At 46.8% G+C, this 11,992-nt stretch overlaps 1 protein-coding gene and 2 pseudogenes across 3 annotated transcripts; 1 reads left to right on the top strand and 2 right to left on the bottom strand.

Annotated features, from left to right (window-relative positions):
* Nucleotides 1-1,537: 1,537 nt before the first annotated feature.
* On the bottom strand, nucleotides 1,538-4,586 carry LOC129785206 (NADH-ubiquinone oxidoreductase chain 2-like; annotated as a pseudogene). Its single transcript, XR_008748883.1, has one exon. The product of XR_008748883.1 is annotated as an NADH-ubiquinone oxidoreductase chain 2-like (transcript).
* LOC129785207 (NADH-ubiquinone oxidoreductase chain 1-like) lies at nucleotides 1,538-6,752 on the bottom strand (annotated as a pseudogene). Its single transcript, XR_008748884.1, has one exon. The product of XR_008748884.1 is annotated as an NADH-ubiquinone oxidoreductase chain 1-like (transcript).
* A 510-nt stretch (nucleotides 6,753-7,262) lies between these two features.
* On the top strand, nucleotides 7,263-10,704 carry LOC114011172 (vigilin-like). The gene is made up of 6 exons (XM_055814161.1): nucleotides 7,263-7,274; nucleotides 8,976-9,104; nucleotides 9,366-9,479; nucleotides 9,807-9,893; nucleotides 10,061-10,192; nucleotides 10,495-10,704. The coding sequence occupies exons 1-6, from the start codon at nucleotides 7,263-7,265 to the stop codon at nucleotides 10,702-10,704; spliced, it is 684 nt and encodes a 227-aa protein (XP_055670136.1).
* Nucleotides 10,705-11,992: the final 1,288 nt, after the last annotated feature.

Here is an 11,992-nt window from a genome sequence, read left to right as displayed (position 1 = left end):
TGATGGGAAGAAGGGTGGCGGTGGCTGTGGAAATGAGTTGGATAAGCAGGTGTCCTGCTGTTAGCTTTGCTGTAAGTCGGACTCCAAGTGCTAGTGGGCGGGTAAGTAGGCTTGTAGTTTCAATTATAATTAAGGCGGGAATAAGCGGGGTGGGGGTGCCTTCGGGCAGTAGGTGTCCTAGGGAGACTGTGGGTTGGTTTTGTAATCCTGTGAGGAAGGTGGCGAGTCAGAGTGGGGAGGCTAGTGCTATGTTTATGTTGGGTAGTGGGGGTGAATGTGTATGGTAGTAGGCCTAGGAGGTTGATTGTAAGGAGTAGTATTATTAGGGATGTGAGGATTAGCGCTCATTTGTGGCCCTTTTTGTCTAGGGGTATTATTAGTTGTTTTGTGATTAGGTGAATTAGTCATGATTGAAGGGTGGTGAGGCGGTTGTTGATTCATCAGGTGTTGGGGGAGGGGAATAATAGGGTGGGAAAGAGAATAGAGAGGAGGGCTAAGGGTATGCCTATTAAACAGGGATTTGAGAATTGGTCAAAGAAGCTTAGGTTCATGGTCAGGTTCAGGGGGTGGATTTGTCAGGGACGTTGGTTTTGTTTGGGGGGTGGTTGGTGGGGGTGAATGGTAGGAGTTTAGGTTGGATGATTAGCGAGAAGATCGTTCAGGTGGCAAGCATGGTTAGGAATCATGGATTTGGGTTTAGTTGGGGCATGTCATTAAGGAGGGGTGGGTTGTCCTCTTTCTCTAGCTTAAAAGGCTAGTGCTGGTACATAGCTTCTCAATGATTAGGATGATAGGAGTGTGGATCAGCGTTCGAAATGGGCTAGGGGGTTGATTTTACCACGATTGGTATGTAGCTATGGTTGGCTCCACAGATCTCTGAGCATTGGCCGTAGAAGATGCCCGGTCGGGTTGTGATGAAGGATGTTTGGTTAAGTCGTCCTGGGATTGTGTCAGTCTTTACCCCCAGGGATGGGACAGCCCATGAGTGGAGTGCGTCGTTGGCGGTGATGATGATACGGATGGGGGATTCCATTGGGATTACAATGCGATGGTCTACTTCTAGGAGCCAGAAGTGCCCTGGAGGGAGTTCTGTGGTTGGGATTATGTAGGAGTCGAATATTAGGTCTTTGAAGTCTGTGTATTCGTAGGCTCAATAACATTGGTGTCCGATGGCTTTCAGAGTTAAATCGGGCTCGTCAATTTCGTCTATTATGTATAGAATTTGTAGAGATGGTAGGGCGAGTAGGATGAGGACGATGGCGGGTAGGATTGTTCAGATGAGTTCTACTTCTTGTGCATCTACGGTGTTGGAGGATAGTTTTTCTGCTAGTGTAATTGTCAGCAAACAGAGAACTAGGCTGCAGATTGCGAGTGCAACTATTAGGGCGTGGGCGTGGAATTCTATGAGTTCTTCTATGATCGGTGAGGAGGCATCTTGGAATCCGAGTTGGGATTGGTTGGCCATGGTAGGGGTGTTCAGGGGTTTCACCTGTGATTTAGCTTTGACAAAGCTGTGTAATGGGTTTACTAACACTCCATAAGAAAGAAGCATAAGCGGTTTGATGCAGTTGGCTTGAAACCAGCGTGTGAGGGTTCGATTCCTTCCTTTCTTGGGTTTGGACGAAGGTTGGTTCTTCAAAGGTGTGATAGGGGGGTGGGCAGCCGTAGATTCACTCGATGTTGGTAGCGGTTAATTCTGTTTGGAGGACTTTTCGTTTTGCTGCAAATGCCTCTCAGATGATGAATATTAGTAAGATTGCGGCTGTTATTGAAATTAGGGAGCCAATAGAGGATAGGGTGTTTCATAGGGTGTAGGCGTCAGGGTAGTCTGAGTAACGTCGTGGTATGCCGGCTAGACCTAGGAAATGTTGGGGGAAGAATGTTAGGTTTATGCCGATGAATATAATTCTGAAGTGGGTTTTAGATCATGTGGGGTGGAGGGTGTATCCGGTAAATAGTGGGAATCAGTGGGTAAATCCGGCTAGGATGGCAAATACAGCTCCTGTTGAGAGGACGTAATGAAAGTGGGAGACTACATAGTATGTGTCGTGTAAGGCAATGTCTAATGAGGAGTTTGCTAGTATAATACCTGTTAGTCCTCCAATTGTGAAGAGGAAGATGAAGCTCAAGGCTCACAGTATCGGTGGATCTCATTTGATGGTGCCTCCGTGTAGTGTGGCCAGTCAGCTGAATACCTGAATGCCAGTTGGGATGGCGATGATTATAGTGGCAGAGGTGAAGTATGCTCGGGTGTCTACGTCTATTCCGACAGTGAATATGTGGTGGGCTCATACGATAAAGCCGAGGAATCCAATCGATAGTATAGCTCAGACTATTCCTATGTAGCCGAATGGTTCTTTTTTGCCTGCGTAATATGTTACAACGTGTGAGATGATTCCAAAGCCGGGAAGGATTAAGACGTAAACTTCTGGGTGGCCAAAGAATCAGAACAGGTGCTGGTAGAGAATGGGGTCTCCTTCTCCATCGGGGTCAAAGAATGTAGTGTTTAGGTTTCGGTCGGTCAGTGGTATGGTGATGCCGGCGGCCAGGACTGGAAGTGAGAGCAATAGGAGTACGGCGGTGATGAGTACGGATCATACGAATAGGGGAGTTTGATATTGCGATAAGGCAGGGGAGTTTATGTTAATGGCTGTTGTGATAAAGTTGATGGCCCCTAAGATGGAAGACACACCTGCGAGGTGTAGGGAGAAGATGGCTAGGTCTACTGAGGCACCAGCATGGGCTAGGTTGCCTGCTAGGGGCGGGTATACGGTTCATCCTGTTCCGACTCCAGCTTCTACTGTGGAGGACGCTAGGAGCAGTAGGAAGGATGGAGGAAGTAGTCAGAAACTTATGTTGTTTATGCGGGGGAATGCTACGTCTGGGGCTCCAATCATAAGGGGCACTAGTCAGTTTCCAAACCCTCCGATTATAATGGGTATAACTATGAAGAAGATTATTACGAAGGCATGGGTGGTGACGATGATTTGTTCGTCTCCTAGGAGAGTTCCTGGTTGGCCGAGTTCTGCTCGAATAAGGAGGCTGAGGGCGGTACCGTACCGGCTATGCCTGCCCATGCTCTGAAGAGTAGGTATAGGGTACCAATGTCTTTGTGGTTTGTTGAAAATAGTAATCGGTTGATGAAGGTCATGGGTAAGATGGCTGAGTGTTTAGGTGTTAGGCTGTAGTCCTTTTTACAGAGGTTTAATTCCTCTTCTTATCGACTCTGTGGTGAAGTTCATGTTGAGTTGCAAACTCATTGATGTACACTGAGAGTGTGCCGGAGTCCGGTAGACAGAAGCTTGTTGGTTTGAGCGTCTAGCTGTTAATTAGAAGTTTATGGGATCGAGGCCCATCTGTCTAGGCTTATCGTGGAGGCCCTAGCTGAATTAGAGTATCTGAGTTGCATTTAGATGGTGCAGGTTTAGTGTCCTGCGGGCCTTAGTGGTGTGGGCAGAAACTAAGAGGATTTAACTCTTATTTAAGGCTTTGAAGGCCTTCGGTTTGGTAGGCAGGGTAACCTAAGTTTCTTAGGTAATGGTCAAGATCGCGGGAGAAAGGGGGAGAAGGAGGACTAACAGGGAAATTAAGGTAGCAATTGGTGTGCCTGTGGATTTGTTATTGTATCATTGTTTTACGAAGTTTGTAGTGTTTGGTGGGAGTGTGATTGTGGAGCAATATGCAAGGCGTAGGTAGAAAAATAAACCTAGTAGGGAGAGTATTGAAATAATTATGGCTGCGGTTGATATCTCTTGCTTAGTTAGTTCCTGGATAATGAGTCATTTTGGTAAAAAGCCAGTGAGTGGGGGTAGGCTGGCTAGGGATAGTAGTGCTAGCATCAAGGATGCGTTTAGTGATGGTATTTTTGTTCAGGAGGTTATTATTGTGGATAGTTTTGAGGAGTTGGTTGTGCTGAGGGCTAAGAAAATGGAGGCGGTTATTATGGAGTATAGGTAGAAGGTTATTATTGTTAGCTTGGGGTTGTATATGAGGATGATGGTTATTCAGCCTAGGTGGGCGATTGATGAGAAAGCTAGGACTTTTCGGATTTGTGTTTGGTTAAGTCCTATTCACCCTCCGATGGCTGCGGATGCAATGGCCACGGTTGTCAGTAGGAGTGGGTTCAGTGAGGGGGCAGTTAAGAAAAGAATAGTGATGGGGGGGAGTTTTATTAATGTAGAGAGGAGTAGGGCAGTGGTTATAGGTGAGCCTTGTATGACCTCTGGACATCAGAAGTGAAAGGGTACTAGGCCTAGTTTTATTGCGATTGCTGTAGTTAGTAGTAGGGAGGCTGTTGGGTGGCTTAGTCGCAGAATGTCTCATTGTCCGGTGAATTGTGCATTGATTGTGCTTGAGAAGAGGATTAATGCGGAGGCGGTTGCTTGGACGAGAAAGTATTTGATTGCAGCTTCGATAGCTCGAGGGTGGTGTGATTTTGAAATGAAGGGGATAATGGCAAGGGTGCTGATTTCTAGTCCAGTCCAGGCTAGTATTCAGTGATTGCTTGAAATTGTGATGGTTGTTCCTAGTAGAAGGCTTAAGGAGAACGTTAGTTTTGTGACGGGGCTCATTTAGTAGAGGAAGGGGTTAAACCATCATTTTCGGGGTATGGGCCCGATAGCTTTTGTTTAGCTGACCCTACTAGGAAGTAATATAAGGGGAGTATGGAGGGCTTTGATCTCTTCTGTGCAGGTTCAATTGCTGTCTTCCTAAGGTTTTGCAAGGAAATGAGAGGGTTGGTAGACCTCTGTGTTCACTTTATCATAGTGACCCTTAGACATTCAGGCACATTTCCTTATGTGGGTGTGTTTTTAAGCGGGGGGGAGACCTGCGTAGCAGATTGGTATGCTAGTGTGTCAGAGACATAGGGCTAATGCTAGTGGTAGGAAGTTTTTTCAGAGAAGGTGTATGAGTTGGTCATAACGAAATCGTGGGTACGAGGCGCGGACTCAGAGGAAGCCAGAGGAGAGGAGGAGGGTTTCTGTGGTGAGGATTATTGGGAATAGTTCTAAGGGGAGGCCTAAGGAGCTGGGGTTGATGAATAGGATGGTGGTGAGTGCGTTTATTAGTATAATGTTTGCTTACTCAGCTAGGAAGAATAAGGCGAATGGACCTGCGGCGTATTCTACATTGAAGCCCGAAACCAGTTCGGATTCTCCCTCTGTCAGATCGAATGGGGCGCGGTTGGTTTCGGCAAGGGTAGAAATGTATCATGTTATCGTGAGAGGTCAGGTGGAGAAGATTAGGTATAAGGGCTCTTGGGTGGTAGCAAGGGTGTTTAGGGTGTAGTTTCCGCTTAGTATGATTACGGAGAGGAGGATGATGGCCAGTGTCACTTCATATGAGATGGTCTGTGCGACTGCTTGGAGGACGCCAATCAGGGCATATTTCGAGTTTGAAGCTCAGCCTGATCACAAGATTGAATATACTGCTAAGCTTAATATGGCTAAAAGGAATAGTAGGCCTAAATTCAAGTCTGCGAGGGAGAAGGGCAGGGGGAGGGGAGTTCAGATGGAGATTGCAAGAAGGATGGCTAGTACTGGGGTCAGGGTGAAGAGCAGGGGGGAGGAGGTTGATGGTTGGATGGGTTCTTTGGTAAATAGTTTTACGCCGTCTGCTACGGGCTGTAGAAGTCCAAAGGGGCCGACAATGTTTTGGCCCTTTCGGGCTTGTATATAGCTTAGGATTTTTCGTTCTACTAATGTTAGGAAGGCTACGGTGATTAGGACTGGAAGAGCATAGGCTGAAAACATGATAAGGTGTATTAGAGGTGTTGGTTGGGTCATGGTTGAGTTGTGGGGAGCTAGGGAGAGGATTTGAACCTCTAGTTAAAGGGCTTAAGCCTTTTGCATTTGCCAGGCTTTGCTACACTAGCGGCCCTTTTTTAGGGGTTTGAGGTAGGTAGTCCCTTGAGCAATTTAGTTGAGGTCATTGCTTGGGGAGAGGGGGCATGCCTGGAAGTATTGGCCCCACCTTTCCGGTCCTTTCGTACTGGGAAGGGTTTGTGATAGACAGAAACCAACCTGGATTACTCCGGTCTGAACTCAGATCACGTAGGACTGTTAATCGTTGAACAAATGAACCCTTAATAGCGGCTGCACCATTGGGATGTCCTGATCCAACATCGAGGTCGTAAACCTCTCCGTCAATGGGGGCTCTTGGGAGAGATTGTGCTGTTATCCCTGGGGTAGCTTGGTCCATTGTTCAACTGTATTGGGTCTGGTTGCTGTTTGCACGTTGATGGGTGGTTCTTGGTTAAGATAGGTGGTCTTATTTTTGGAGGGTGTGTTTTACTCCAAGGTTGCCCCAACCGAAAAATTATAGGCCAGTGTTGTGGGCGTAGTGTGCCTGATAGGTTTAGGTTTGGTGCGTGGTGGCCATTGATTTTTAAGTTCCACGGGGTCTTCTCATCTTATGGTTTTATTCCTGCTTTTGCACAGGAAGATCAATTTCGCTCATTATCTGTAAGAGACAGTTAAGACCTCGTTTAGCCATTCATACAGGTCTCGATTTATGGGACAATTGATTGCGCTACCTTTGCACGGTTAGGATACCGCGGCCGTTGAATGTAGTGTCGCTGGGCAGGCATCACCTCCAATACTTGTCAGGCTGGAGGCTATGTTTTTGGTAAACAGTCGGGCCTTGTGTTTGCTGAGTTCCTTTTACAGATTTTAATCTTTCTAGTGGGCGCACCTGGGTTGGGTTAACAGCATGCTAGAATGCTTGATCTTGTTGTAGTTGGGACATTAATTTTTCTGTTAATGGTATTTGGTATTAAGTTTGCGCTTGAGAGGTAGTAGATTACCTAGTTACTTATTTTAGCATTAGCTCTTCTATTGTTGATAGATTGACCTGCTAGTTTTGAAGGGAGTTGTGTTTTTGGATTTTTTTACATGGAGCTTTGACGCATTCTTTGTTGGTGGCTGCTTGAAGGCCTACAATTTTGAAAAAGTTTTTGAGTTACCCACTAGTGAAGGCTGTATTCTTTCTTAAAGGAGCTGTACCCCCTTTAAATGGCTCTTAGCTCACTTCAGTTTGGGCTGTTGGGAGTCCCTAGGGGAGAGGCTAAGGGTGAACTTAGATTCGCTTCACAGGTAACCAGCTATCACCCAGCTCGGTTGGCTTTTCACCTCTACTGGCAAGTCATCCCACTCTTTTGCAACAGAGACGGGTTCGCTTGGGGGCAGCTGCTTGTAAGTAGCTCTCATGGGTTTCGGGGGGGCAAGCTTAAGTTTGCTTTGCTTGGTTGTTCTTGCTAAACCATGATGCAGAAGGTAAAAGGGCGTATCTTTGCTGTTTATTGCTTGAGGTTTCACTTTTATTTCACCTATCCCTTGCGGTACAGAGCTCTATTGCGCCAGTGGCCTTTTCTATCGCCTATACTAAGGTAAGAAAATGTTTTAGTTTAGTGATGGAGGGGTGAATTTCTAATTAATTTTCTGGGTGTTGTGGTTGGGCTAGAGGAGGCTCAGGGCGATCTGGTTGGTGACGGAAATCTTTCAGGTGTAAGCTGAGTGCTTTAGTCTTATAGCTACGCCCCGGTATACTAAGTACACCTTCCGGTACACTTACCTTGTTATGACTTACCTCATCTTTGGCTATAGTGGTGGATTAGTTATTTGGGGTTGGTAGCTTGTGAGGAGGGTGATGGGCGGTATGTACGTGCCTCAGGGCTGACTTAAAGTAGGCTTATGTTATCCTGCTTTACTGCTAAATCCGCCTTCCGGAAAGAATTTCATGCTTCCTTCCGTTGAAGTGTTCTGTCTTAGAAAATGTAGCCCATTACTTCCACTCCGTGTGCTATACCTTGACCTGTCATGTTAACGGGGTGGTTATTGTGCTCACTGTGCGTCCCTCAATTAGGGTGAGCTGGCGACGGCGGTATGTAGGCTCTTTCTGGCAAGGAGTGGTAGGGTGTAGCGTGGGGTGTCGTTTACAGAACAGGCTCCTCTAGGTGGGTCCTGTCCTTAGAGTTTCAAGCATTTGTGCTCGTAATTCTCGGGTGGATGTATTTTGGTATGGTGTACATCAGGATTTAGGGCTAGGCATAGTGGGGTATCTAATCCCAGTTTGAGCCCTAGCTTTTGTGGGGCCTGGTCCGTCAGGTTTACTAGGATCATCTTTAGGTTGGCCTTAGGGGTATCTTGGGCTTATGACAGCTTAGTTGTGTTTCGGTTTCCTAGTTATTATGACAGGCTCTAGTCCACTCTTTACGCCGTGTGACTGTTGGCTTGGGTTTCTTGTGTGACCGCGGTGGCTGGCACAAGATTTACCAACCCTGAAGGTTGCCGTGGCTAAGTCAAGCTTGCGCTTATTGCTTAATGTTAATTACTGCTGAGTGCCCGTGGGGGTGTGGCTGAGCAAGGCGTCTTGGGCTACAGTTGGTAGTGTGTGCCTGATGCCTGCTCCTTCGGTCTTAGCAGGAGGCCTAGGGCATTTACACTGGGCCGCAGATACTTGCATGTATATGTCTAGCAGGAGCCAACTGTAAGGTTAGGACTAAGTCTTTTGTCCTCAGCTTTCATATTGTACGCCATCTTGGCATCTTCAGTGCCACGCTTTGGATTGTAAGCTACGGGGACGTTGTTTCGTTTGTTGTTTCGTTTGTTTCGTTTGTTTCATTTGTTTTGTTTGTTTCGTTTGTTTCATTTGTTTCGTTTGTTTCGTTGGCTGTTTGGGCGCCTAAAGTCTTAGGGGCGTGTGTGTCTGGGGGGTTTGGGTTAAAATGATTTTAGTGTTGAGGTGTTGGGTAGGTGGTGTTTATGGGATATATAAGATGTTAAGGAGAAGGCTAGGTTTGAGTGGTAAAGGTGTTAGAGGTTCTCGTGGTTGAATTGTACAACAATAATTTTTCAAGCTGTAGGTCCCAGGGAGGTGCGGGGCGAGAATAGTCATGACTTATTTTGTGGTTTTTTTTAGGGGTGAGTTTTGTTTTTGGGGCGTTAGCAGTTGCATCTAATCCATCTCCGTACTAGGGGTGTGCCCTCTGTTCCCATCAGGAAAATGAACACACTGCGGACCTAATCGTTGAGCAGAAATTCCACCGGACCATCATTGGGCAGAAGGGTGAGCCGATCTGGGAAATCCGGGAGAAATTCCCAGAGGTAAGGCTTTTTAGGAGATGAGGAATCCAGAGGGGTTATTTCCTACATGGGTAGTAGGCCTGTCGTCACAGAAGTCGTAACTTTAGTGGCTCTGTAGCGCAAGTGTCTGAGAAGATAGTTCTTTTAGCCAGAGGCCGCTAACACGGTTACCCTTTTCTGAATGGGAAAAGGGCATGTGTAGGGTCCCCCCAACCTTTGCATGTGTCTGACACAAGGGTTCTTGCTTTTGCTTGAGCTAACTATAAATGACCACTCCTGCAGGTTATCATCAACTTCCCAGACCCTGCACACAAGAGTGACATCGTCCAACTCCGAGGTCCCAAAAATGAGGTGGAGAAGTGCACCGAGTACATGCAAAAGATGGTGGCAGACCTGGTAAGGAGGTCTGCCTGCACTTCCCTCCTACGTGCCTGGATAACCCTGGGGCAAAGCAGAGCTCTACTGGCTTGGGTAGAGCGAAAACACCTCAAGAGGAGGGAGCTGTCGACGCTGTTTTGGCTGAATGGAGGCAGGGGGTAGTACCTGTTATGTGAAGGCTATAGGGGAACGTACTTGCCTTTATTTATTCTTACAAGTCCCTCGTATAGACAACTTCCTTGGGTCTAAGCCTATTTTCAAAAGCTCGTTTATCAGAGTTCCTGAAGTCGGGCCTCACTTGCCACGACAGTGTCATCTTCAGTTCTCCCTTCCTTTCTCCCTTAGGTTGAAAACAGCTTTTCTATTTCTGTCCCCATCTGCAAACAGTTCCACAAGAACATCATAGGGAAAGGAGGTGCCAACATCAAGAAGGTGAGATATTGTTCCTAACTCAAGTGCTTGTGATGATCACTGCCTGCAGCAAAATCCCACTGGATGCTCTCTCCTGCTCATTGGTGATGTCCAATATAGCTGGCAAGGGCTTTTCTTCTGACATGGGGCACTTCTGAGATGATTTTTTTTTTTTTCCTTTGTGGCAGATCCGTAAAGAAAGCAACACCAAAATTGATCTCCCAGCAAAGAACAGCAACTCGGAGACGATTGTTATCACAGGCAAGAGGGCAAACTGTGAGGCTGCTCGCCACAGGATTCTTGCCATCCAGAAGGAGCTGGTTAGTGAAGCAACTGGCCTTTTGTAGCTCAGGGACTTGACTATGTTGCTAGAAGACACAGATACAGACGTGGTTGTAATGGGTGAGGGGAGGGTGGAGACAAACGTTTCGGTCTGTTCTTGACTCGTAAACCAAAGTTTGTGACTGCTCCTGTCAGGAGTAGCCAGTCTCCAAGCCCTCTGCTCAGGCATTTCTTCCAGATCTATAAAGCTCCTAGCAAGGTGGGAGTTAGAGGGTAAGCAGAGTGGGTGCAAACACGTTTCTGCATCCTGACTCAAGAGGCTGGTACTGTCCTCCCTTAGGCCAACAGCACAGAGGTGGAGGTCTCTATTCCTTCCAAACTGCACAGTTCCCTCATTGGTGCCAAAGACCACTTTGTCCGCTCCATCCTGGAGGACTGTGGTGGAGTCCACATCCACTTCCCCACCAAGGGCTCTGGCAGTGACACCGTGACCATCAGGGGCCCAGCCCAGGGTGGGGAGAAAGCCAAGAAACAGCTGCTGCACCTGTGAAACAGCTCAAGGTCTTAATAAATAAATAAATAAATGGCAATACTCTGTTTGTGTTGAGAAAGGCATCTAGTCTGACTAACTAGAAAAGAAAAGGTGGGCACCTGAAGGAGGGAAGGAGACCAGCAAGTCAGGAAATCGTTGAAGAAAGAGAATGGGAAGGTCTATTCCATCTAGAGTCCCCCTATTATGAATGAAATGACTGGGTGTCCAAATCTATGTATTATTGCAAATGTGCTGTGTCAATTTTCTCACCCCAAAGAGCAGGGAGCAGAACTTTTGTGCTGTGCCTCACATGGCTGCCAGGGCAGGGTGAGAAGCAGCAAGAGAATTCCTTTCTGGCACCTTCTCTAGGGGAGCTGTGCTGCACTTTCCCAAGACTTATTTTTTCTTTTAGTTCTGCATGAGTGCAAAAGGTTTGGGTCAATGTTCTCACCACAGAAAGCAGGGAGAAGAACTTTCGTGCTGTTCCTCACATGGCTGCCAGGGCAGGGTGGACAACAGCAAGAGAATTTTTTCCTGGTACCTTCTGTATGGGAGGAGTGCTGTACTTTCCCAAAGTGACTTTTTTGGGTTCATAACAACTGCAACTCTGAAAGGTTAATTTTGCTCACTACAGAAGGCAGGGAGCAGAACTCTTCTTCTGTGCCTCATAGGGCGTATCTTTGCTGTTTATTGCTTGAGGTTTCACTTTTATTTCACCTATCCCTTGCGATACAAAGCTCTATTGCCCCAGTGGGCCTTTTCTATCACCTATACTAAGGTAAAAAATGTTTTAGTTTAGTGATGGAGGGGTGAATTTTTAATTAATTTTTTGGGTGTTGTGGTTGGGCTAGAGGAGGCTCAGGGCGATCTGGTTGGTGACGGAAATCTTTCAGGTGTAAGCTGAGTGCTTTAGTCTTATAGCTACGCCCTGGTATACTAAGTACACCTTCCGGTACACTTACCTTGTTACGACTTACCTCATCTTTGGTTATAGTAGTGGATTAGTTATTCGGGAACACTAACCCTAAGAGACCCTAACCCTAACCGTAAACCTAACCCCTAACTCTAAACCTAATCCTAACCCTTACTCTAAGAGGCCTAACCCTAAGAGGCCTTACATTAACCCTAACTCTAACCCTAAACCTAACCATAACCTTAACCCTAACCCTAATCCTAACCCTAACCCTAAGAGACCTAACGCTAAAGGTCTAACTTTAACAAAACCCTCACCCTAATCCTAAGAGAACTAACCCTAAGAGGCCTAAGCCTAAAGGCCTTCACCCGAAGAGGCCTAACCTTAACCATA

Source organism: Falco peregrinus, chromosome 9 (genome assembly GCF_023634155.1).
Source record: "Falco peregrinus isolate bFalPer1 chromosome 9, bFalPer1.pri, whole genome shotgun sequence".
In the NCBI taxonomy this organism is placed as follows: Eukaryota; Metazoa; Chordata; class Aves; order Falconiformes; family Falconidae; genus Falco; species Falco peregrinus.
This window is presented reverse-complemented; position numbering and strand designations above follow the sequence as displayed.

Coding starts and splice junctions, on each gene's coding strand:
- LOC114011172 (XM_055814161.1), top strand. Junction 9,480..9,806: donor AAAAGATGGTGGCAGACCTG/GTAAGGAGGTCT, acceptor TTTCTCCCTTAG/GTTGAAAACAGCTTTTCTAT. Junction 9,894..10,060: donor GAGGTGCCAACATCAAGAAG/GTGAGATATTGT, acceptor CCTTTGTGGCAG/ATCCGTAAAGAAAGCAACAC.